Source organism: Miscanthus floridulus, chromosome 9 (genome assembly GCF_019320115.1).
Source record: "Miscanthus floridulus cultivar M001 chromosome 9, ASM1932011v1, whole genome shotgun sequence".
Lineage (NCBI taxonomy): Eukaryota > Viridiplantae > Streptophyta > Magnoliopsida > Poales > Poaceae > Miscanthus > Miscanthus floridulus.
This window is the reverse complement of record NC_089588.1, coordinates 102,221,836-102,248,095: the sequence shown is the minus strand read 5'-3', so window position 1 is coordinate 102,248,095 and position 26,260 is coordinate 102,221,836. Positions and strand designations below refer to the sequence as shown.

The 26,260-nt window shown below is 43.9% G+C and overlaps 1 protein-coding gene across 1 annotated transcript; it reads right to left on the bottom strand.

The window, feature by feature from the left end:
* Positions 1–1,001: 1,001 nt before the first annotated feature.
* LOC136484030 (subtilisin-like protease SBT3.9) lies at positions 1,002–8,799 on the bottom strand. The gene is made up of 10 exons (XM_066481201.1): positions 8,653–8,799; positions 8,445–8,542; positions 8,235–8,332; positions 7,941–8,111; positions 7,256–7,863; positions 3,574–3,656; positions 2,219–2,479; positions 1,976–2,090; positions 1,705–1,876; positions 1,002–1,626 (listed from the first exon to the last, which is right to left on the bottom strand). Exons 1-10 carry the CDS (start codon positions 8,782–8,784, stop codon positions 1,124–1,126), a joined length of 2,241 nt encoding a protein of 746 aa, XP_066337298.1. The 5' UTR covers positions 8,785–8,799; the 3' UTR covers positions 1,002–1,123.
* Positions 8,800–26,260: the final 17,461 nt, after the last annotated feature.

Below are 26,260 nucleotides of genomic sequence, written 5' to 3'. Positions count from 1 at the left end.
GAGGACCCCAGCATAGCTCCTACCCTGGCGCCTGACCCTCCGCTAGCCTGACTAACTAACCTTGTGGTGGGTAATCACCTTCGACGCGAGGGTTTCTGTTCATCGTGTTGTCCTATGTTTTTAGGCGTCACATGCGAAGGTTCACCATTTTGGTTGAAGGACTACCGCGAGCGAGGCACTGGCTGATAGCAAGTGGTGGACCCTCGTTCGGGACGCACGAAGGTCCAGCGCGAGCCGTGAGAAGGAGCCAACTTGAAGACGCCAGCAGCCCCACCATGACGGTTAGGGTTCGGGGGGGGGGGGTGGCCAAGGGAGGAAGATTACTGCCGTACCCTTGGCTGTTGTGTAGCGGTTACCTTGTCGAGGTTGACCCTAGCGTAATTTTACTGCGACCCCGGGTGTGGTCTATAAGTACCCAGGGTGCTCGTGTAACAACGAGAGATTTTTCCGGACAATTTAATGAGTTATTAATCCGCATTTATTTCTGGTCCCGATCTCGGTGGACCTTCGCTCTCTCGTTCACTCACTTATACACTTTCCTCCGTGTGGGAAACCCTTGGCCTCTCCGTGCGTGATCCTCAGCGAGGGTGAGAGGTCAGGAGTGACCCCACATCCGGGCGGCCACCTTGGAGAAGATTCACATAAAGCCAGCAAAGGAGAATTTAGGTGAATGCATAGACGTGGCAGCGTGATGGCGGTGAGGCAGAGGCATGGCGATGCGATACCGACATGGCAAAGACAATGATTGGCCTATTTTGATTGTATAGCCTATGAACTATAGGCTGATAACGATTTGGAACTGTGGGCTTACAAACCGTCTGAAACTGAAACGATAGAAGAAGGTTCTTCTGGTTTTTCTAGGAACATAATTTTTGCTAAGTATCTAAAGATAAATTATATTTAGATAATGGTAATAAAGAAGAAGGTTCAAATTGATAACGAAGAAGGTTCAAATGAAAAAACCACAGTCCCAAAGGGAGTTACAAGGAAAACAAGGACCATAGTAGTAAACTGATTTGAAAGGGGGGTATTATTGAAATGTTTCCACGCATGCATGTTTCTTGCTACACGCATGCCTGAATCAACAACGAGGAAACATGCAAGCTACTCGTTCCGCTTGAACTCAAGATGTGTCGGCGACGAAGTCCCGGACGACGGTCCGAACGGCGACGGGGATCCTCACTGAGTGCTTGCCGTCATCCAGCCACGTCAGGCTCCCAAACGCGTAGCCGCCCTGCACTCTCTGCTTCGCCACGAACGTCACCTTAAACGTCGCGTTCCTGGCGCCACCTTTCTGGAAGGCGATCACCGGAGGCTCCACGCTCATCCTCAGGCCCGCCGGCACCTCCACTACGGCCCGGTACGTCGCCTTGGCCGGCCCGACGTTGGTGACCGTGCGTGAGACTGTGATGGACTTTTTGAGGTCGGGCACAGCGATGGAGGGGAGGTTGAGCTGGGCAATCTCGTCGGTGTCGGTGTACTCCTCCGGTGTGATGTCGTATACCAGGCCAGGGTCAATGGCCTTGTCCGGCTGTATGATGCCGCCGCCCATGTCGAAGGCGTCCGCCGGTTTCCTTTGCAATGAGTTGGCTTGGATTGGAATGCCGAATCGATCCGTCACCGATGCTGAAGCAGACGGACAGTAGGCTTGTTGTTAGCGTTAGGCTGACATGCATGCATATATATATAATAAACTGGTAGTACCTGTTGTAACAATGGCGGACTTGAGCATGGCAGGCGACCAGTCCGGGTGAACCGCCTTGAGCAAGGCGACCACTGCGGAGACATGAGGGCATGCCATCGATGTCCCAGACATGAGCTCGTACGAGTCACCCTTGGCTGCCAAGATGCTCACTCCAGGAGCAGCTATGTCGGGCTGTCGTCCAAACACAAACCAAGGGCAGCTATGTCGTCATCACGGCAAAGATCAATGCATGACCCAAGAGAATGTACTCCTATATAAGTATCACATCACCTTGAGTATACCGGGGAACTGTGCACTAGGGCCCCTCGACGAGAACATGGCGACTCTCGGTGAGGCAACCTGGGCTCCGACCACGGTCGTCGCCCGAGATATCTTGGCCACCGTGCTGGCAAAAGTTACACACACACACACACACACGTACACAGGAACAGGGGACGACGGTATAATGAGAAGAGGAACAGAAGAGCTAGGCATCATTCGAGGACTAACTGAATATGGTGTCTTTGTCCACACCTTTCGCTGTATAGGATCCTGAATATGGTTTCTCTATCCACCGCCACGCAGGGCATGTGGCCTTGGCAGTACATCTGGTTCTCGAGGACGTCGGTGCTGTACTGCTCGAAGATGATGCCCTTGGCCCCGCCGGCGATGGCGGCTTGCGTCGCCATGTAAAACTCCGCCGGCGGAGGATAGGTGGACTGCGGGAACGGCGGTGCAAAGCATACGATGATTTTCCCGGTGATGTTTGCGGATCCCAGGTTCTTCCTGTCGCAGCTGATGCAGGAGTGAAGATTGTTGGGTTATTTAATTATAATATAAATTAATTTCTAAAGTTTTCAATGCCAAACTTTTTTAAGTTTGACCGAATTGATACCAAAAAAACACCAAGATTTATAGCACCTAATTAATTAATATCATTAGATAAACTATGAAATATATTTTTTCATTTGGTATCATAAATATTGTTGTATTTTTTTTATAAATTTACTTAAATTTGAAAAAGTATGTCGAAAGTTAACTCCAAAATTTGTAATAAAATTTGTCATCTAGGCCATTAGTAGAATAGCCTAAAGTAACCCATTTATGATATTATAAAAATGGTATAAATTATAACCCATAAATTTGCATCTAAGTTCTGTTATTCAAATTTAAGATTACATAAATTAGCCTCCTATAGATGCGTCATGGTAAAAACATATCCTAAAGAACTTCTATATGTGCTTTCAAATTATTCACTTCTGTTATTATTAACATAATAAATTGACAATCAAACAATTATTGGAGTCCAATTTTACCATTTCAACTCAAAAACAAGGTATCATTGACCATCAAACTCATTGAAGGTTTTTCCAAATATTCTAAAAATAAAATTCATTTTCTAATGTATCTAAACATTAAATAATATAAAAACTTCATTTTCATTACAAAAAAAAAGAATTTGGTACCAATTTTTGTCGAAGAATTCAATCCATCTACCTAATGTTTTATTGTTCTCAGTTTTACCCTTTTTTGGTTAAAGTATCGTTTTATGCTATACTAAGAGCATCTCCAAGAGTTTTTCTAATAGTTACTCTCTTAATCATCATTTGGATAGACATGTGCATAAAAATTATTTTTCTTTATCTTTTCACTCTCTAATTGCTTTTCTATATATTGTGCACGCTCTATAGAGTCATTTTCCCTTCTTCTTTGGCTAGCAAGAAATCCAAAAGAGAGGTGGCTAGCTAATAACTGGATAGCCAATTAAAAAAATCTGTTAGAGGGTATTTTTCCATCAAAATTTCTATTTCTACCAATTAGAATGAATATAGTGAGCCTCTTAGACTTCCTCTACGGAAGTATGTCGAAAGCAAAAGTGCATGTCTTACCCCTTGGCCGCAAAATAAAGCGAAGTAAAGTCGTCGTTGCTGTTGGATGCAGCTGAGCGGTTGTGGTAAAATAGTGATTGCCCCTGCACGTGACTCAGGTTATATACATAACCTATTTTTTAATAACATACAAAATCAAAATTTAAAACCAAATATGCAATAAGCACTAGAATTTCAGCTTAACACATATGTAACAAAATTGCAACAACTAATGATATAAAAAGTTGATAGCTAAAATATAGATTAATCATGCCACATAAAAAGGATGTAACAAGATAGAATATAACTCAAACTTAGGTTTCACATCTTCAACATCATATGCTACCACTGCCTAAAGAGGGATCAGATCACATCAAATCAAATCCATGGGCCTCCAATCTACCGCAACAAGGAAGAAAATTAGGGCTAGAAACTGCTAATTAGTGCCAAGATCAATTAAATCAGGTTTTTGGAATTAGAGCTAATGAGGTATGCGAAGTCATCGGTATAGCTCGCACCACCAGAGGTGCTTTGTCACTAGAGGTCGCCACTCGCCATACACGTTACCACCGTACCGCATGTTCGAGAACAATGAAGATGGCAAGCCAGAATTGCCGAGACGTTCAGTTAGACCCAATTAAATAGCTCGTGGATTTCTGATTATTTCAATAAATATTTTATTTCTTTAAACAGTTTTAGGTGGATTAGACCCGTTGCCTCTTTTTCACGTGAGTCTAGACATGGTTTATAGTGGAGTAGCTACACCCAGGAGTAGAAAAGAATTTGTCCCCTTGTACTAGATACCTTAAATGGAGCCTCCAAATTTATTCTTACAATATGAGCATAAAAAAAAATCTATAAAGTATCATAACAAACAGAAACATCTAGCCATTAAATTTGTACGACTCTAATAATCATCTAAGAGAATAATAACTATTGGATCTATTCTATTCTCTAAAACAATTAGGAACTTCTATCATTACGACAAAACATAAATAATTTTATAAATCAACTTGTAGACTCTATTATGAAAGATAATATATGGTAACTAAATAATTTGTATTTGAATTATTCACATTTGCCATAATGAAAGATAATATAAAAGTAACACTTTTTTATTTCCATATAAATTATCCACATATCCTTATAAACGTAAACTAAAATATCCCTTGAAAGTAAGTCTAACTTACCAATATAAGCTATAATGAAAAAATTGATAACCACAAAGTACACTGTATATGTTCCTAAATTGCCCAATTTTACCACTATTAAATTCAACGTAAACGTAAATATTATGTGTCGCCATGTATAAAACAAATTTTATATAGTTTATCAATCATAATACAATGTTCGCTTAACAAAACCACATATAAGGACACTAAGAATTACGATTCACTTATATTTAAAGCTTTAAGACAATTTTGTAAGTTCTTAGTTTACGTAAGTTCACACATTTGATTCAAACATTATGACACATTAATATTAGTAGTTTAATTCTAGTACTCTACTTTTTTATAAAACAATATTACTGCACCTATAATTCTTAAGAATAGGAAATTTTAACCTCATGAATTTTGTGGTGCAAGTTGAATAATTGTTTATAATACTAAGATGGGAGTCTGGAACCTAGAATATATTTTTTAATAAAATATAAAAAATGAACAAAATATACAACAACGACTAGAGTTTGAACTTAACATATCGATAAAAAATTTGCAACAACTAATAAGATAAGTTGAAATAGTTTCGTTGAAAAAGATGCAACAAGAGCTGGTCTTAATGTATGGTTTCAACTAAATATATATTAAAAACCCAAGTAGGAGATACAGAGGATGAAACAACAACCTGAGATACATTATAGAGTATATATGCTTATTGCATTAGGAAAAAAAGAGAGAGAATAAAGATAATCCATTTTGTTAGTTGTACGTACTAAACTTATTAACAAAACTTTTTTATACTTATGTACCATAATAAGATTATATGACATGATGGAGCATAGGTTGTTGGGCTATTAATTTAAGTTAAGGTTTCACATATTAAGGACACATGAAGTGCCATGAATATGAAAAAAAAATTATATCTAATTTATATTCAAAATTTGAATAACATAATTTGAATATAGATTTGTGGGTTACTTTATGTTGTCTTATATAATCGTAGAGGTGGACAATTGTTTTTTAAAATAGAATGGATTCAATTGGTATTATTATCAATGGCATTAGGTCTACCGGATTGATGATCTTATGTTTCTAATTTTCATGATAATTTTCAAGATTTATCTTTTCTTGGTACCTAGTTTCATGACGATTAACATGCTCCGTTGGGCCTTTAGTTAAAAATTTTAGGATTTATCTTTCTTTGGGGTGATATTTATTAAGTTGAAACCTAAGTTTAAGTATATAATCTCTTATTGCGTCTCTTTCCATGTCATAAATCTATATTTTAAATTTAAACTTTTAATCTAGTTGTAGTAATTTTTCAAACCACATGTGAACTTGAAATTCTAGTGCTTATCATATATTTTATTCAAAATTTATATTTAATTAAAAGTAGATCTTGATCTTAGACTACCCTCTTAGTTCTTATAGTACCATAAATAGTTGTTTCAGCTTGCACTGTGGCACTTAAGATGTTGAATTTGTTATATAAACAAATTATATGTTTAGTTGTATTGTTTATAAAACGTAGAGTTCTTAAATTAATTACCAATATTAATATGACATAAATTTTTAGTAAAAAATATAAATTTTATTTAAAATAACAACTTAAGACATTTATTATCAAGTAGTATTAATATAACTTTGGATTTCTAGTGTCATTGCTCTGTGGTTTGTTAATGCAACATTTTCCATACTTGATAAGCTATCAAATACACATTTATTTTAAGGTATGGATGTTTAATCGGTCTATATGTTTGAACATAGCATTATGTTTACTTTTATCTTAATAGTGCTAGAAGTGTGAAGTTTAGAAATATATATAATGTACGTTAGGGATATCGAATTAGTTTTGTGTTTACTTGTGGGTTTGAGAGATACTTTTGTTTATTTTTGTAATGGGCGATATGGATATAATAATTTAGATACAAATTAAAAGATGTTACTTTATATTATCTTTTATAATGGCACATATAGGTAGTTTGAATGCAAACTTTAGGATAATCTATATTATATTCATAATGACATACATGAGTAATTTTGAATTATCTTTCACAGTGGCAGAGGTGGGTAATGTAGATATAAATTTCAAGAGTTATTTTGAATTAACTTCCACAATCGCAAAGGTGGATAATTTACATACAAATTTAGAGTGCTATTTTAAATTATCTTTCATAGTGGCAGAGGTGGTAATTTTGATGTAATTTAGGGGATTGTTTTATGTATTTTTTATAATGGTAGTGCTGGGCAATTTTTGTTTATATAAAAGAATAGATTCAATAGTTATTATTGGAGATGATAATTAGACTCTGCCAAATTAAAAGTTAGATGTTTCTGATTATTGTTATAATTTCTAGAATTTATTTATTATTAGTGTGTCAATAAGAATTAACATGCATCCTCTCCAATTAGTAATAGTGAGATATAAGATACGGAATACTCGTGAGATTGTAGCATGAGGTCGTGTCGTTGATAGACCAGTGAATCAGTGATGCATATCTGAAGTGGGATGAATGACAACAGTGCGTGGTAGGAGTACGTACCACCAGTTTTTCTCCGCCGCCGAGTATTATGACGGTCGGGAAGTAGCGATCCACGGTGGTGGCGGCCACCGTGATGCCCCACGGCAGGGCGTTGCTGACAGACTGCTGCACGGGGCCATCGTTCCCACCGGCGAGCACCACTGTGATCCCGGCCGAGACGGCGTGCTGCGTCTCCTCGATCTCCATGAAACCTCCCAACGACATGGACAGGACGTCCACGCCGTCTCCGATGGCGGCGTCGATGGCCGCGACTATCGACGCTTCGCCACAATCACAGAAGCACACCTTGTAGATCGCCAGCCGTGCGCGCGGCGCGCCACCGCGCGCCAGCCCGGCGGCCAGGCCACCACCATAGCTCGCGTCCCGCACCGGCGAGCCGGCGATCGTGGAGGCGGTGTGCGTGCCGTGGCCGTCGGCGTCCCTCGCCGACTTGTACTGGCCCTTGAGGCCCTCCTCCCTGGCGTCACAGTTGTACCACCTCGCGCCGATGATCTTCCGGTTGCAGTTGCTCGCGTTGAACGCCTGGCCGGTCTGGCACACGCCTTTCCACCGTTTCGGCACGGGGCCATACCCGGTGTCGTCGAAGCTCCGTGATTCCGGCCAGATGCCTGCGCCGCAGCATGTGTATCTCACCAAATTGGATTTACTATTGAAGTTGAATGAGTAAATATATCAGAATCCAAACCTCCGTCTATGACGCCGACGATGACATCCTCGCCGTACTTGGCCTTCCTAAGGAGCCGTGACGACGACGCTGATGGCTGTTGGCCGTAGCTCATGCCAAGAAAATCCCAGCTCCGAGTCGTGTGCAATTTGTGGTAAGTGTTAGGCCTCACTCTCACAACACCAGGGTATTCTACAACATCATTGCAAATAAATTTGTTATTATCAGTTCATACTGCTAACGCTTGCGAGTAATATAACATGACTTTAGTTTGTTCAGGCTTTTATTGTGTTGGCTCGATCGGTGACTACGCACTCCGAAGCTCCTCTGCCTGCGCCTCGGTGAGCTTTGCTGCGAATCCGGAGAATCCGTGCTTGTAGCTGTAAACTATGGAGTTGAGGGCTTCATCCTTGCTGCTCCATCGATGATACATATATATGAGTGGCAAAAGGTGAGGAGAAAGCCAGCTTACAAATATATAAATGTGTGCAGACCCATTGCCAGCTTGTTGAATGAGTCGTTTACCTCCCAAGAATGGAGGTCAGCGCGGCGTGGTGAGAAGCCATGACCACGGATGGGTCATCGTGCATCTTTCTACCCATGTACACAACGTAGATCGTCGTCTGAGTTTTTCAGGAAGCAGCATCAGTGACAAGCAAGGCCCCTTGTCGAGGGAGAGACCTACAGAGACACCAAGCTTCAGGGAAGAGGAAAAGGAAAGCACACAGCTTACTTCGCCTGATGATGCATCAGTGTACTGCAGGGGCAGCAGTAGCACGAGGAACCCAAGCAGTAGTGCGGATGATGATGAGACAGTTTGTGATCTCGAGGCCATCTTTGGATTATTATTCTGATGAGTGCACATCTTCGTGTGCCTGCGTGTGCTGCTTGCATGTGTATATATAGCTGTTTTGGACCAATGGTATGTCAGTTGTGTGATAATCTGTCTTATGCAGCATAATTGTCTTATAGCTGTTTTAATTTGGACCAATGATATGTCAGTTATGTGAAGGACACAAACAACAACAAAAAAAGGAGAGACAGAGGGCATTGTTCCGCAAAGAATTTTGGACCATGAAACTATTCTGCATGAATTCACAAGTCACAATATTCATTTTGTTCCAAGCAAAGTAAATTTGGGACTACAATTGTTTAATCGTCTCAAGATTTTGCATCACTGCATCGAGCAGCCTATTTTGGAAAATATATGTGAATGGACAAAGCAGTTACTAACTTGTTACAAATAGGAAGACACTAGTATTCCCTATTCTTTTCAGCTGAAACACCTAATATTCCTAGAAAAGCCTAAAGGCATGATGTGTCCCTAGCACTATAAAAAGCAATTTATGGAGACATCTCGTTTAATTTCAGGAAAAATCCTAAAATGGCCCATCTCTTACTATAGACCTTGTTAGAGATATGGGCCAGGGTACCTGCACCGCCCGTGTATATAACTACCACCAAGCTATCGGCCCAGCAGCCATCAAGAAGGAAGCCCACAAGGGCTGACGCTATCAACCAATAACGTGGGGATCAAGGCAAACCAAGGCGGGTGTATCTGGACTATATAGTTAGGATCAATCTATTGCGCATATCATGTAATAAATTAGGAACACAATCTACTAGTCCGACCGCCCTCCCTGTAACCCTACCTCTCCTGCCTATATAAAGGAGGGTAGGGACCTCGGGCACGGGATCCAATCTTTCACACATTCCATCTACCTCGTAGCTAGGATCAATAGCCCCTGTAATTGAGCATATGAATACAAGAGTAGCCGCACCACTGGAGCACGGTTTAGTGCACACCACGCCCTGAACCAGTATAAATCTTTGTGTCTCGTGCACTATCATTTGATTCCGTCTACGCGATCACGTTGCTAGATATTGCCGAAGCAAAACAATTCGACAGTTGGCGCGCCAGGTAGGGGCCTTTCGCGTTTAGATTCGTTTTTGTGTTTCGGATGGCTATTCTATGCAGGTCGAGTAAGGGTGTGATCAAGAGGTGGTCGGGAATGGATGGCCATGGCGCCGCCACCTCCTCGCGATCGAGGGCTCCATGGCATGCCAACCTCAAGACCCGCACGCCGGCCTCGACGTCACCATCGCCCAATCAACTCTACCTCGCCAAGCTCAGAAATGCGATCGATGTTGGACCGCTTCAGCGGCCACATCATGTAAGTCGCTATGCCGAGTCTACTTTCTCTCAATTCTGTCGGGAGTACCTCCTTGACACCGCATGCATGATCTGGTAAAAATCACACCACCCAGATGATGCACAACCACTGCCATCGCTAGACGTTGTTTTGCCTAGATTCTTCGACAGGCTCAAGAACGCCACAATGGCACGCGCCTGGGAACTCTTCCCGACGCTCGCGATTAACCCTAATAGGGCCGGGGCACCCCTGATAGTGAAGAGAAATCACGGATTCAACTGGCTGAGCATTAAGCGAAGCCAAAAGCTGAGTTATCGGGTAAATCTTGGCTATGCCATGAACCTTCCATGTCAGAACCACGGATACTCGGTGGCTCATCTCACCAAAGATTGTAAGATGTACCATGCTACAGCCGCCACGACAACTCTTTCACCGGGCACCCCTCGAGGGGACACTCAACGGCGTAAGGGACACTCGAAGCAAACCCTCAAACGAGTGATGACCATTCGTGCCCATACTGGGATCTGGTCAGATTCGGGACATACACCTACTATTCGGGAGGCTTACGCTGTGGCACCCGTGACGACGACCCGAATACCTTGGTCAGAGCACCCGATCACTATTGATGAAAGTGACCAACCCGAACACTCGGTCGACGTCAGCAGGTTCCCCTTGGTTGTCAGCGCAGTTCTCGAGACTGTCCGTGCCACTATAAGATCTTCATGGACGGAGGAAGTGATTCCAATCTGATATATTAGGACACTTTCGAAAGACTAAAGATCGGCACAGACAAATTGCGCCCACCAAGAGGCCCGATCATCGGAATAGTACAAGGGAGACAGGTGATGCCTCTTAACATCATAGATCTACGGGTCATGTTCGGTGAGGCGGCAAACTTTCCCATGGAGATACTCTCCTTTGAGGTTGTGGATTTTTAGGATAGCTATCATGCCTTCCTCAGCATGTCATGTTTCGTTAAATTCATGGCTGTCCCTCACTATGTGTACCTAAAGATGAAAATGCCGAGTCCCAAAGGTATCATCACGATCTCTGTGGATCTTCAAAATGCCTATCAGTGCGATCTACTCGCTATCGACAACGCGGTCCGAAACTTGGATCCGACGCAGCACGAGCTGGACTATGTCCTCATGCAAAGACAGGACTGGGGGCTCCAACGCCAGCCCCACCATGTCTCGATTTCCAACTTCCACCACCCAAAGAAAAGAGGCTGCCACCAGCCTAGTTCACGCCCTCGGAGCCAACCGTGGCCCCATCATTCACGCTCGGGGAAGATTCGAGGAAGGTCTGCTTGCATAAAACTGACCCGAGTAAGACCACAAACATCGGGAGGAGCCTGAACCAGGCACAACAAGACAAACTCATCAAATTCCTAATTTACAATCAGGACATATTAGCCTAGAAACCCTGAGACATGCCAGGAATCCCGAGGGAGATCGCCAAGCATTCCCTGAGGATCTAGGCCGACGCCAAATCGGTCAAGCAATGCTTGAAATGGTTTGACAATGAAAGGCGCAGGGCTATAGAAGAAGAAATAGCCAAGCTCCTTGACGCGGGCTTCATTAGGGAGGTCCTACATCCAGACTAGCTTGCAAACCCCGTCCTAGTGCCCAAGAAGAATAACAAGTGGAGAATGTGTGTTGACTATATGAACCTTAACAAGGCATGCCCCAAGGATCCTTACCCTTTGCCCCATATAGACCAAATCATCGACTCCACTACGGGATCAGAACTACTCTATTTTCTCGACGCCTACTCCGGTTATCACCAGATCTAGATGAAAGAGTCCGAGCAACTAGCTACTTCGTTCATCACCCCGATCAGAGCATACTGCTATGTCCCCATGCCGTTTGGGCTTAAGAATGTGGGGGCTACTTACTAGCGCTGTATGAAGCGCTGCCTTCATGAACAGATCAGCAGAAATGCCGAAGCTTACGTCAATGACATCATCGTAAAATCATCAAAAGCTAGGAACCTTATTAAAGATCTCTTGGAGACCTTCACCCACCTTCGAAAGTTCAAGAACAAGCTTAACCTAGAAAAGTGTACCTTTGGGGTACCATCCGGCAAACTATTCGGTTACATTGTATCGGCACGTGGGATTGAAACCAATCCAATGACGGTCAAAGCCATCCTTGATATGGGACCTCCTCGAGCGTTAAGGGACGCCCAAAAGCTCATGGGTTGCCTGGCTTCCTTAAGCCGGTTCAACTCTAGGCTAGGCAAAAGAGGACTCCCCCTCTACAAACTCTTACGCAAGACGCCAGACTGGCAATGGACCCTAGAGGCTCAAAAAGCTTTCGATGATATCAAGTACTTCCTCACCAAACCCCCCATCTTAGTGGCTCCTCATGAAGAAGAGCCTCTACTCCTATACGTCATAGCTACCACTCAGATGGTCAGCATGGCAATAGTTGTAGAGAGAAAGGAAGAAGGCCACATTCAGGCCATTCAACGACCGGTATACTTTCTAAGTCAAATACTGGCCGAGAGCAAAACTTGCTACCCGCACATCCAAAATATACTCTATGGGGTGTACTTGGCAAAGAAGAAGCTGGTTCACTACTTCGATGCGCACCTGATTACCGTGGTCACCTCCTTCCCGCTAGGAGAGTTCATCAACAATCAGGACACGACTGGCGGATCGCTAAATGGGCCCTAGAACTTATGGCATATGGCATTACTTATGTGTCACGCACGTCTATAAAATCCTAGGCCTTGGTGGACTTTGTTGCCGAATGGACAGAAGCACACGTCGAACCGACCGTAGCCGACTTGGAGTACTGGAGTATGTAATTCGATGGCTCTTTGATGCTACAAGGAGCGGGAGTGGGAGTTGTCTTGGTCTCTCCCAGCAGGAACCGAATGAGGTATGTGCACCACAGTCACCCTTGGGGTCAAAAGACTTGTTGCTTCGGGAGACTCTGAACTTGTCTTCGGGCAAGTAATGAAAGCCTCAGTGTGTCGTGACCACAAGATAGAAGCCTATTGCACTAAGGTCAGAAAACTTGAGGTTAAGTTTGATAGACTTGAGCTACGCCATATCCCTCGATGGGATAATGAAGAGGCTGATAGCCTTGCTAGAATCAGCTCAACTCGAGACACGCCCCCAGGCAGCATGTTCCTCGATGAGCTTATGAAACCCTTGGCATGCTGTGAAGTTGAAACTCAATCTCTCCCCAAGCCAAGCATACTCACCATCACCAAGGTTGTAGACTCTAACCCAGACTAGGTGTAGGAACTCATTGACTATCTGCGACACGGCATTCTCTCTATCAACAGGGACAAAGCTGATCGAGTACATCGGAGAGCTAAATCCTATGTTAGGAGGGATGACGAAATCCATCATAAAAGCACAAGCAGAATCTTGCAATGGTGCATACACATAGAAGAAAGGATAAAGCTCTTGCAAGATATACACTCGAGGGCTTGTGGCCACCACGCAGCGCTGAACACTTTGGTGGGTAAAGCCTTTCAATAAGGGTTTTACTGGCCCATCGCGGTTAAGGTTGCACAACATATCATGAGGACTTACGAGGGATGTCAGTACTTTGCCAAGAAAAAACATGTCCCCTCTCAAGAACTCCAAACGATCCCAATCACATGGCCCTTCACCATCTAGGGACTCTACCTCGTCGGGAAACTCCCGCCTACCCCGAGGGCTTCGATCACTGGTTTGTCATGATTGACAAGTTCATTAGGGAGGTTATAAACTGGTATGGGGTCATGAACACGATCATCACTAACAACGGCACCCAGTTCACGGGAAGTGCATTTATCAACTTCTGTGACAAACAACAGATCAACGTAAGATGGGCTACAGTGGCCCATCCCAAGACCAACGGTTAGGTAGAAAGAGCAAATGGTTGCATCCTTCGGGGTCTTAAACCCCAAATCTTTAGGAAACCAAAGAAGTTTGAGGGTAGATGGGTCAAGGAGCTTCAGCTAGTCCTGTGTAGTCTATGGACCACACCTACCAGACCGACGGGGTTCACCCCCTTCTTCCTTATCTATGGCATAGATGTGGTACTACCTGAGGAGATCGGCTATGCCTCTCCTCGAGTCCATGCCTATGATGAGGACACAATAGAGGAAGCCTTACATGATTCCCTCGACAGGCTCGACAAGCACCATGGAATGACACTTGTCTATTTTGCAAGATATCAGCAACAACTGCGCAAGTACCACAGTAAGCACGTTTGGCCATTAAACTTCATGCAAGGCGATCTAGTCTTGCGCTGAGTGCAAATGACCAAGGGAAAAAACAAGTTTTGACCCCCTTGGGAAGGACCGTTTATCGTGGCCGAAGTGCTAAAGTCAGGAGTGTACAAGCTAGCAAACAAGAAAGGTGAAGTCTACATGAATGCCTAGAACATCGACTTGTTACGACGATTCTACTTGTGAGAAAGTAGCCCTATACTAGGGCCTAGTTTATGGGTGGTGTACCAGCAACCGCAATAAATGTAGTAGACTCCATCAAAAAGATAATCAGTATGTCCCTAGGCTTAAACTAAACACCCAAGCAGATCATGCTAACCTGCCGAGGCACTCATGGGAAAGTCTTGTTAAAGGTGTCTAATCAATCACCGTGATACATTATGCTAACCTACTATGGTGATCCAGGGGCTACAACTAACACTACACGAAGCCACAAGGCCATTACTCAGGAAAACACAAAATATGAAGTGTAGAAAGTCTTTATTCTAAGGCCAATGCAATTTACACATCATGAGGAGCAGAGCGGATTACATCCTCTACCCTCTCAGATTCAGCAACGATGCCTGTCATGCCCCTGAACTCCATGGCTAGGGCACCACCATCGTTAGGTTCTTCCACCGGTGGAAACCCGATTGCCATGTTGTGAAGGTGCTCGCCGCTCCGGAGTGTAGCGGATGCCAATGCCAACACGGCCCCATAATGGACTACGTGCTGAAAGACATTGGCAAATTGACTCATGACATTGCTGAGGTGCTCCTCTATGCTCACCCCCATCGGTGAGAGCACATCAATAACACTGCCACACACCTCCAGCAAGGCAGCGTGACGATCTCAATATTGACTCACCCTCACCACAGTGGCGGAGGTGTCAGCCGTAGAAGCATCATAGTCATGCTCTGCCTCCATCACCTACTTAGCCAGAAATGGTGCTGGCATCACGGAGCCTCGCCACCTTGCCTTGAGCAGCGGCCAATTGCTCTCAGGTGACTGGAAAACATAGTCAAAGCAGTTGCTCATCAAGATAAGACATCTTCCAAAGGACGAACAGGGAATCTCACCAAGAACTCACCAAGAAGTTGCACCTGGGCTTCGGCATGGGATGCCATGGCGGCAGCTACCTTGGCAACTAGCTCTATTCGCTTTCCTCGGGTGATCGAGTTCTATTCAATAATTCGAATTCTAAAGAAGCTATCAAGTTATGGCTAAATCCTCATCTCCATAGTGGAATAATAAACCACCTCCCGCTTTGACCTAGCCATCGCTTCTTGTATGGCCTCCAACTGTGCTCGGAGATGACTCGCTTCATCCCCGTCCATCATGACTACTAGCAGTTCCATGGCTTCCACTGCCGTAGCACTGACCGGTGATTCGGTAGGACTCGTGTCATCAAGCGTAGGAAGCCTAGAAGAACACCCAGTGAGAAGAAGTACAAAGCCCCAAGTTCACCCGACTCAGGTCAGTTCAAGAACTTACCCGACAAAGGAAGGATGGATGGGTGGATAGCGCTCACCCACCGCCCACCTCGAAGCCTCTATCCTTGAGCTCCCCACGCTTTCCATCAGATCGGATCTAAGGGGATAGAGACAGAGGAAGATGAAGAACTAAAGAAAGGGCGGTAAGCTAAACAGTGCGCAAATAAAATTATGCCCATTTATGCCTCCCCTTCTTTATATAAGTAGGAACTGGTGCATGGATAGCATCCCAACCACACATGCTCACACATCGGAAAACGAGCCATAAACACCGATGCTCTGGCTTCCGGTAAGCAAACTCACCTTCGGGTCCCAGCGATCTATTCTCAATATTCCTTCACTCGAGCCGGTGTAGGTGAGTGATCTGACACTCAGATTGAGTACTCGGCCTGGTTCACCCCCTCAGCAGGTGTAAGCAATAGCGATTCATTCGCTATCGACCCTACCCCTCTATAGTTAGGGGGTATTCGGGAGGGTCACCAGTCTGATCCTAAAACCTTTGACACTTCGTGTCACGCAAATCTCCCAATACCCGGATGAGCTTGAAGTAGTTTTTTTAGTGGATGTGTGCCCCTTTGGGGGATATCAGAAAAATGGTTGGGCCATGGCTGTAACCAAAGTACGAGCTCCAGGAATCTGGAAAAAGTGTTTTATGACGTGCCCCCGTTGGTCAGGCTTAACCCTACCGTTTCCTTTCAGTGATAGCGGACGTTCACTCGTTCTACCCATTACCAGCTCAAAGAGTAATAAACACAACTACCAACAACTGCTCACATGTTCGTTACTTACCCACAGTGGTGCCTGCACAGGGACACTATTATATTGGCCTCAGGGCTCTGAGACAACGTCCTCGCTCTTCCACTAATGAGGCTCATGAAAATTCAAACCATGTTACTCGACGGATCTCAAAGAAAAACGTGACACCCTTAGTGCTCGACCTGCAATAGGTCACCCTAAAAATCAACTGGCTTAGTAACGTGCGGGTGATCACTACTAGGAATATCCACTTCTATGACGAATAACTTTCGTCACTGAAGGTGCCAAATTCATCATAATTTTAGTTTTATGATGAATTTATGATGAAAAAATGGTTCGTCATATAAGTCGCGTCATTCTTAAAAATTTATGATGATTCTAGAAATTCGTCATAGACGTGGCTTGATCTGTGATGAAAACAGAATGTCATAGAACTACTTTGGCATGCAAGGTTAGGGGTAGCCACGCTGTTGTGTGCTTTCGTTGGAGATGCTTTTCCACATGTACATGCTATAGCCGGCTGCATTGGAAATGGTTCGGGAACGTGTCACCTTCTTATTGCACAACATGGCCATCTCTGGTTCTTGCACATTTCACGTTCTTACTGGACCACGTGTCAGGACCCTGTTGTTCCACATGTCAGTTTTCTATTGGCAACATGTCGTGTTACAGTTGGGTCACATGTCACTTCTTCATTGGACCATGTGTCGTATTTTTATTGGTCAACATGACGTTACCACAATACCCCACGTGTCTTTCTTTTACTCGACCATGTGTCCCGATGCTGTACGTCCACATGTCAGCATTTTATTGGGTCACGTGTCGCGCCCTGAGCTACCCATGCGTCTTTTTCTAATTCGACCACATGGCAGGACGGATTTGTACCACATATTTTATTTGTATTGGCCCACGTGCCCTGTCCTGGCTCTTACACATGTCATTCGCTGGTTCGTCCACATGTCAGATTCTTATTTAACAACATGCCTGTGCCGGATCTACCACGTACACACCAATCATTATTACATAAAAAATGATTTCAGATCTACACTACTGCACAAAATAACTACATGCATAATTATAATTATATTGAACCTGAATCAAATAACAGTAGTTCAGCTCAGCAACACACCACTAATAGAGTTCACATATCAAGCCACCAAAAATTTACATCAAAATAGCAAACAAACCACATGTTCACTACGTCAACAAGACTAAGGGTCCGTTTGGTTGCGCTTTTGGCTTTAGCTTTTGGCCCCAAAAGCCAAAAGCCCAACCAAAGGGGCTGTTTTTTCAGGCTGTTTTTTTAGAAGCAGCTGCTTTTTCGTAGTACAGTTTTGAAAGCTGGTTTGACTATGCTTTTGGCTTTTTGCTTTCTGCTTTTCGAAATTGGTGGAATAAAAAGCTCTTCCATAGTTGTTTCAAGAGAGATAAAGATAGAAGGTATATTTTATACTTGTTTAACCAAATAGCTTTCAGCTTTTCTACAGCTCATAGCCCACAGCAGCTTTTCCATAGCTCATAGCCCACAGCAGTTTTTTCCCACAGCCACAGCTCAACCAAACACACCCTAAGAGTTACCAGCGCTTAAGAGCATGATATGCTCACGGAGCTTATTGTACTCCTCCTGTTGCCTGTTTCTTGAACTCCTCAAACTCCCTATCAGTGTTTTCTGTCTTCCTCTTCATTTCATCCACTTGTTCGACGAGGAAAACTAAACTTTTCCTGATGAGCAGCAAGCCATTCCCGAAGTCTAGAGCAGCTTGTTCTGATACCAACATTCTTCAAAGAGAACGTATTGCAGCGGGCCTAGGAGAGGACCTTGAAAAAATATTAGCAATAGGTTCTGCTCATATGGTTTTCATAGCTTCCTATGAAAACCAAGGAGTAAACATTAGGAAGTGTACTTAAATTGCAGAACCAAGAGATTATTTCATTACAAGTAATGCATAGGTCTTCCTCAGCCTACTGCCGACAGAGATTCATAAGCACAATGCATAGGTAACATATTAACTGTTGTAATATTACAACTTCAAAATGATGGTGCCACTTTAGGCTCCACCTACTTTTCCTTCTTTTATGCCAAAGGCTTCAACATATTTCAAGGAAAGCAAATGAATGTACTTACCACTGCTTTTCTTGCAGCATCGCTCAGTCCCGTGTTGCTACTGGTATGTAAGTTGTTGAAGATTCCCACTGCATCAACATCTTCATGAGGTCGATCATGTTCTTCAACGAGCACTTTGTGATCGTATCCTACGTCCTTTCTGTTTTTGTCCTTCTGTTAAAATTACACATGCCTTTCTATTGATACAAAATGCATTGCGTATTTGATATAAATAGAGTAACACAACCATCACTTACATATGCTTGCAGGTGGGCAATATAGGAGCGAGATCCTGTAACCTGGTGGCACTAGACTTTTGCATGGTTTTGCTTATTCTGCTCTGAGACTACCTATAACCACAATTGTGTTAGACTGCAGCACAAGTAGACCACATAAACACTAGACAAGAAATAAATGAGTTCACACACACACACACCTTGTTCTTGGAACTTAACCACATGTGGACAAGTGCACACTACTATGCATCATTCATGCAAGACACAGGAGAGGTCCTTCTAATTTCATCAGTGGGGACACCATTGAAGTAAGATCGCTTGAACCTATATCGTGTCTGCCGTACAATAGACTAGAATATACTCGTGCATGCTTCTTTTGTTGCATCATCATTGTCACCAATGGTCAGCCTCAACTGTAGAAGTGTGAATGCAAATTAGATCCATTACTAAGTTGCTCAAGGCAGAGTTGAATGTCAACAGAGGATATACATACTTACAGATAGCTTGGCAACAAATCCATTGAGATGTTTGATCCGTTGCTTGTAATCTTTCCAGTGCGGGAAAATTCGTACTTGAGACCTGACTACTACACCTACCTCTGAGGCAAACTTGGCAGCTTGCAATGGATCATGTGGCCTTTTGTTTCCCTTGACAACCGAGATGGGCATCCTTGTTCCTATTGATTGGGTGGTTTTGTGAAGCCCAACCCCCTTAGTTACTTGCCTCGACTTCCTCGCTCTTCTCTGCAATGGTACTACATATTTTTCATATATTCAGATTGTTAGAAAAGTAACATGGATATCAAATAGTGTGACTTGATTTATAGACATGTCTAAGGTAGTACTAACCTTCGCAAGTTTGGTCAATCTACTGGTGGGGAGGTGGAGTCTCCTCTTCGATATGGCTAAGGTCATCTTCACGTGACCAGTCCCTCACAGGGCTTTGTTTGGCTTGTGTGTGCTGACTTTTGGACCTAGTTGGAACTACAAGATGCTATAACTCTGTTGGACTAGTTGGCTTCACTCTCTTGGATTGCCATCCCCCAGGACCCATATCGGTGCTACCTTTTGCCCTACTGGCAGGGACTTCTCTATGGCTTGTTCAACCCATAGCCTAAAATTGGAGAAACGAACTTAAGTGGCAAGCATGTAAAAATTGCATTGTTATCCACATAGCAAAGAATTGAATTGCACTGCTACCTAAACCAACCCCTCCTTCCCAACATGACAAGATAGAACAAGCACCTCAATTGCAAGGGGTACTCGCTCTTCTAAATCTGTATCTGTATCACCATATCATTAACACGCTCCCCTGCTTCAGGGAGATATTCCGGATGTCAACATGTAGATCACAAAGGCATTTATTGAGTTAACCTTGTATTGAATGTCAACAAAATAGAGTAGGAGCGTGCAAATGAGGCACCTAAACTACAGCTTATATGAAAGCCATTACTAGAATAAAGCACATGTGAACTACAGCTTATACGGAAGGTATTATACTCGAATAAAGCACATGTGAACTACAATCAACTAAGGAACATGTAACCCCGTCACTATATATATACATATCCTAGGTTCAACCACTAGAGTATAGCATGCATCATAAATGGAATTTTGGGTACCTCTTCCTATTCTTGGATACGCTGCGTCGTTGGCACCGCCCTCTTGTCATCCTGGTCACGGAAGTGGTGCGGCCAGCATCGACGAAGGGGTAGCAGATCTAGTGTGGCGGTCATCAACGATGACGCTGGGGCTCAGTCATGACAAGTGCCGATGTAGGGGGTCCAAATCTGGTGTGTACCGCCACTGATGGCGGTCCTTCTACCATCAATGGACCTGCTGTCGACGAAGGTGATCAGATTTGGATCTGGCTCCGGCTCTAGCTAGAGTTCGGAAAGGTATGAGAGAGGGTGCGGCTGGAGAGTGGAGAGGGAGTCAAGCTGCTGTGCCGATGCACCTAGCTAGGGTTCGCACCGGGGTAGCAGAGGGGCTAGACTTTGGAGCAGGAGGAGAGATGGTGTGGGTGGTCCAGCTAGAGAATGGAGATGAAGGCAGAGATGATGACTCCTTGCACTTTTATGTGACCATAACTATACCGCAAATACTGTTGTCTGAAATCAATGGCGTGGTAAACCAATTTTCCATGAGGAGGGCAAATGAGAGAGAGATCTAATTTGTAGTTCATGTTGGTGGCACTGCTGGGCATGGGGATTTCATTTACGCCCGAAATCAAATTTTCACGCGGGTAGATCGCCACCCCACCTGGCGTCCTATGAGCAAAGACTTATTTTTATATGACGAATGGTGATGATATATATAGAGTAATACACTAATGTGTATTAACCATCGGATCACCAACATTAATCCCCCAAGTTTTAGTGGACCCCCAAGTTTCGGTGGACGGCGACTCTTGACAGCGTTTATGTGTTGGTGATGCAATTACGCGGCACGTTGGATAGTCCGCTGCAAAAGGCATTCTCTTAGTGCCCATCTTTTCCTCTTTTGCGTGTCGTTTCTGTGGCCGTTCGCCCCCTCCAGCGCTACCCACCCTACGCTGCCTCCCCCTCCCCCTTCCCCCACCCCTTCCCCCCGCACACTGAAACCTCTTGCGCTAAGGCGATCTACCACATCGCCGTCTATCAATGTGCCACTCCTCCAGTGAGCAAGTCGGTCGAGATCGCCTTCTCACCTCTGCGCGGTGAGGCCGGCAATGATCTCCTCTTTTTTCTTCATGAATTTATGGTGTTTGATGAAACACACGTGTAATTTTTCTGATTATTGCAGATAGCGTGAGTTAAATCAAAGCGGGTAGAAATACCACATTGCAGAAAGAGCCAGTGGCAGGCAACCATTCTCCAAGAAGTAGAGGAACAGGCACCACCACAGCCATAAAGAGCCAAAGGAAGGCTCGCAGTGTCCTAGAAGCAGAGGAACAAGCACCACCACAGCCTAGGAAGAGGCATAGGAAGGCAGACAGTATCCGAGAAGCAAAGGAAGAAGCAACCAATGCTATGCTAGCCCTGGAGTCCAAGAATTCTTGCAGGTGGACTCAAATGGCCCACCGATAGCAGCATCGTGAGGAGAGTGTTGAAATGGAACTCAGGGAGGAAGAGCTCACTAAGGAACAACTATAACAAATGACCGAGTTCCACTCCAAAAACTAGACCAGTCGCTTTGCACCTTCCTGCATCCAATCTGTAGCTACTCATGGGCATGCTCGTGCTCGCACTCATGGAGGTTTGATGTGTGCCATAATTGGTGGTACGAGGAGCAGTCGAGGAGGTAATTTGATGTGTGCCACAATTGGTGGTATGAGGAGTAGTCGAGGAGGTAATTTGATGTCTGCCAATGGTGGTATGAGGAGTAGTCGAGGAGGTTTGATGTCTACCAATGGTGATATGAGGAGCAGTAATATTGAGAGAAAGAAAGAGGTAGTTCAGTTCTATGACTTTTGGTATTACAGCTCAAAAAAGATACAGAGCATCAGGTTCTTTGATATTGAGTTATGGTTTCCACTATTCAAAGAGCCTGGCACAAAATCATAGTTCTAGACTATGACACGAGAGAGTTTCTTTAGGAGCTACCATGCTAGAGGGATGGCACTTGTAGACCAAAGGATACTTGGTTGGGATGAGCTTGAGAGAGCAGCGGGTATACCCATCCGGCCCCTCTTTGAGTGGTTCCTAGGCTTCGTTCACCTTTTTAGTGAGGTTGATCGAATTGTGATAAGTTGGGTGTGTTAGTTCTATGCAATAGGGTGGATTCATCTGGAGCATGACTATATTGCTTTTATGCTCAATGGTTGGCCAGAGCGATTATCCTATGAACGCATGCAAGAACTCCTCAGGGTTGACACTTCAGATAGGAAGCTCCACGAGATAGTCTACGGAAATGCTCTTCCTCCGTCATAGCAGGGCTAAAGGTACTTTTCCTATAGACCAGGAGATTTGACTGCTCTTCATGGAGCCCTTCACTGATGGCTCCTTATGTACATTGGATAGACTGTGTCTAAAGGCTTACATTCTAGTCATGGCTCCGAGGAAGATAGTCCTTCCTCGTGGCAGCAACAGGGAGTCATTCACTAGCTTGCAGTAGTGGCTACTACTATCAGTATGGAGAGGCAAGTAGTTTGACTTCTTATACTTTTTCATGTTTGAGATCAAGGATGTGATAGCTGATGCTATCAGTACTGGATGACAGCATGTGCACCCTCACGTCATCAGCTATCTGCTATGCACGATTGACTTTGAAAAGAATGGGCCGCTGTACAACGAGTTGACATGTGAGGTTATGACCTACATGCCAGTTAGTCTAGATGATCGTTGTCATGGATAGCGTGCCCTTAGGTCTGTTCAAGAGTTGTTACCCATATAGGATAGAGAAAGACACAAAAACAGCGAATGCTACCCTAGAGCAGGCAGAGCACCTGTCTAGGATTGGAGGAATCTTGAATGTACGAATGCAAGATTCAGACTCCGATGACAGCGACTACTGAGACCCTACATTAGACGACCACGATGAGGGAGGGTCGTCCTCCGGTGGTGTGTTCGACAAATAGATGGATGATGTTCCACCTACTATAGAGACGTTAGCCAAGCCGACATTGCCTCTAGTGTCCGTTCAGCAACCGTCAGAGCTTGGACAGATACTTGCTAGGCTAGTTGTCGGCCAGGAAGTAAACCAAAAGCATATGGAATGACAAGACAAGCATATGGAATGACAAGAGAGGTGTTTGAAAGCAAGTATTGATAAGCAAGCGGAGAGTGTGGTCCTTCTTAAAGAGTAGATGAGCTAGCAATCATCTACTTTTTGTGAGGCCATCAACCAACAATGCCAAACAATCGACCTGATGTGCAATGTGTTCACCGGTTGCTTTAATCAACTGTATAGTGCCATAGGGGTTAAGGCCCCTGACTTTCTAATGCTTTAGTTGCAATGTGGTAGTCAGGTCAACCCCATTGTTGGTTATCTAACTGGTCCTAATAATACAACTGTCCACACAGAGTTATCCATTGCAAGGATGCTACATAAGCAGAGTTTAGGTTTAGGTCCTGATTAGGTCGATGATCCACCTTCTTCACCCCCTCAGGTCAAGATGCAAATCACCATGGAGGCGCATACATAGCCTCTCAGGGCTTCTCCAACGCCCGAGATACCTAAACCAACTTTAGGTTCTAATGAGATAGGTGATCCACCTTCTTCACCCCCTCAGGTCGAGGTGCAAGCCACCACGAGGACACATACAGAACCTCTTGGGGCTTCTCCAATGACTGAGATGCCTGAACCTGCTAATGCTAGTATTATTACAGTCGAAAATAAGCAGAGTTCAGCTTTAGCTCATGAGGTAGTTGATCGACCTTCTTTGCCCAATCAGGTCGAGGGGCTAGATACTGCGTGTGACACCATAAGGGAACATACAGAGCCTCCTAGGGCATCCCCAACAATCACAAAGCCTTATGCGACGACCGAGCCTACTAATCCTACAATTAATATAGCTGAGTCGACCCCATGGTCTGACACTACTACTTTAGTTCAACAGACCGAAGAGTCCACCATTTGTCCAGGTAACCACATCACTAAGCATGATAAGACATCGGATTCGGATGATGAGATTTTAGCATACTCACCATGCGAGATGCACTCACTAGGCGAGTTTGACCTCAATAGCTCTGTCATGACTTCGATGCCTGCTTCGTCATCATCACCACATCCTTCGGATGCGTAGTCACCTAGATTCCCTACCGGGGAAGGGACATTCAAGAGATTGGTGATAGTTCGATAGTCGAAGGGAGGGATGTGGTAGAAGGTGAGGGAACAGAGGCATTGAAATTTGGATTTAGAATGATTCTTGATGTAATAATTGTTTACACCAAAATTTGGAAGAAGAATTGCATGGACTCGAAAGCTCCCAAGACCATGTCATCAAGGAATCGATTGCATGAAGGCCGGTATCAGCTGATTCGAATGCAACACTAGAATCAACCTTCTTTAGATGGCGCCAGCAGATAACGACAAAAGCTATGATTGGTGCCAGGAAAAAAACATGTTGGCCTCTACAAAAAGGGAAAGATTAGGGTCCAAGTTATCTTAAATTAGGAATGTTTTCTCTTAGTCCAAAAATTGTGATGAGTCATGCTTAAGTAGGATTCATGCATAGGTTCTGGGTATAAATATTGGACCCCGGCTATTGTAAAGGACACACAATCAATCAAATACAAGTTACTTTTTTTGGCTCCAGCCACCCCTTAGTAGTAGGAGTAGAGTAGATCTTGGTGAGTTCTTCAGCGAGCAGGGCTGCATCAGTCCGGCCAACCTCCGGCTTATCTATAATTACTGTCATGGCTTATACTTTTGTTCGTACGACTACATTGATCCGGTCGACCTCCACTGCGACTCTCCTATAAGCTAGTTATCGACTCTTATTTAGTTCAAGTATGGCTGCATCGATCCGGTCGACCTCCACTGTTCGAACTAGATTAAGGTCAAGTTATCGGCTCTATCTAAGGGTGGCGTCCTTCGGATAGATTCATTAAGTTATCAATATTACTTTTTGCTTTCATTATTTATTTAATTCCAGCAATATCACTTCGCCCAATTGGGATTGATCTAGAGTGGCCTTATATCCTATTTAACCCATTGTTTATTAATCTAAACTAATCTAATCTGCATCTTAAATGATGAGTTATTTTTTCTCGGCTATTTTATGTCAATCTTGATCGTGCATAGTGTGCGGTTAAGGTATGTCTGGTCTTGAATAGATCTATTGGCTAACAAAAACTGTTCCATGGCTCGTTATCATAGCCTGTGTGATTCTGCCTCATACCCAACTATTAGCACCGTGGAGTGGAGATTATTACTTGGTAGATCTGTTCCTGATAGGGCATGACCTTAACTGTGCGCTATGCCTAAATCGGCTGTTTTAGCCTATATCGAGTGTTTTCACATATGCAGTTCATGTCATGAGACTGTTGAAGTAAAGATATGTTGAAAGATGTGTTAGCCCCATGATCTTATTATTGTATTACGGCCTGCATGATTCTGCCTCATGCCCCACTGATATTAGTAATAAGTTAGGGCATCGAATTTATCGCTGTTTCTATGGCCTGCATGATTCTGCCTCATGCCCCACTGGTCATAACGATAGATGAGATCTAATATGTTCATTAGATTTATCTCTATTAAATAGTTAAATGATGATGAGCTGCTTCTTTTATATAAAAAGGGATTCGGTTACTTGCAGTCATTGGCTTAGCATAAACTGATTATTGTTGACATCCTATTGCCATTGACCTGTATTTGTCTTTATGATATTCATCCTAAATTATAACCGATTTTCCTTCCATATTTCCATGAGCTTTAACTGATTTATTTTTATGAGTATGCTA

Excerpts from the sequence above, each read along its gene's own strand:
- LOC136484030 (XM_066481201.1), bottom strand. The coding sequence starts at position 8,784 with ATGTGCACTCATCAGAATAATAATCCAAAGATGGCCTCGAGATCACAA. Across the intron at positions 8,333-8,444 it reads CTGACCTCCATTCTTGGGAG|CAAGGATGAAGCCCTCAACT; the intron begins GTAAACGACTCA and ends TCGATGGAGCAG. Across the intron at positions 2,091-2,218 it reads AGGATCCTATACAGCGAAAG|CACGGTGGCCAAGATATCTC; the intron begins GTGTGGACAAAG and ends AACTTTTGCCAG.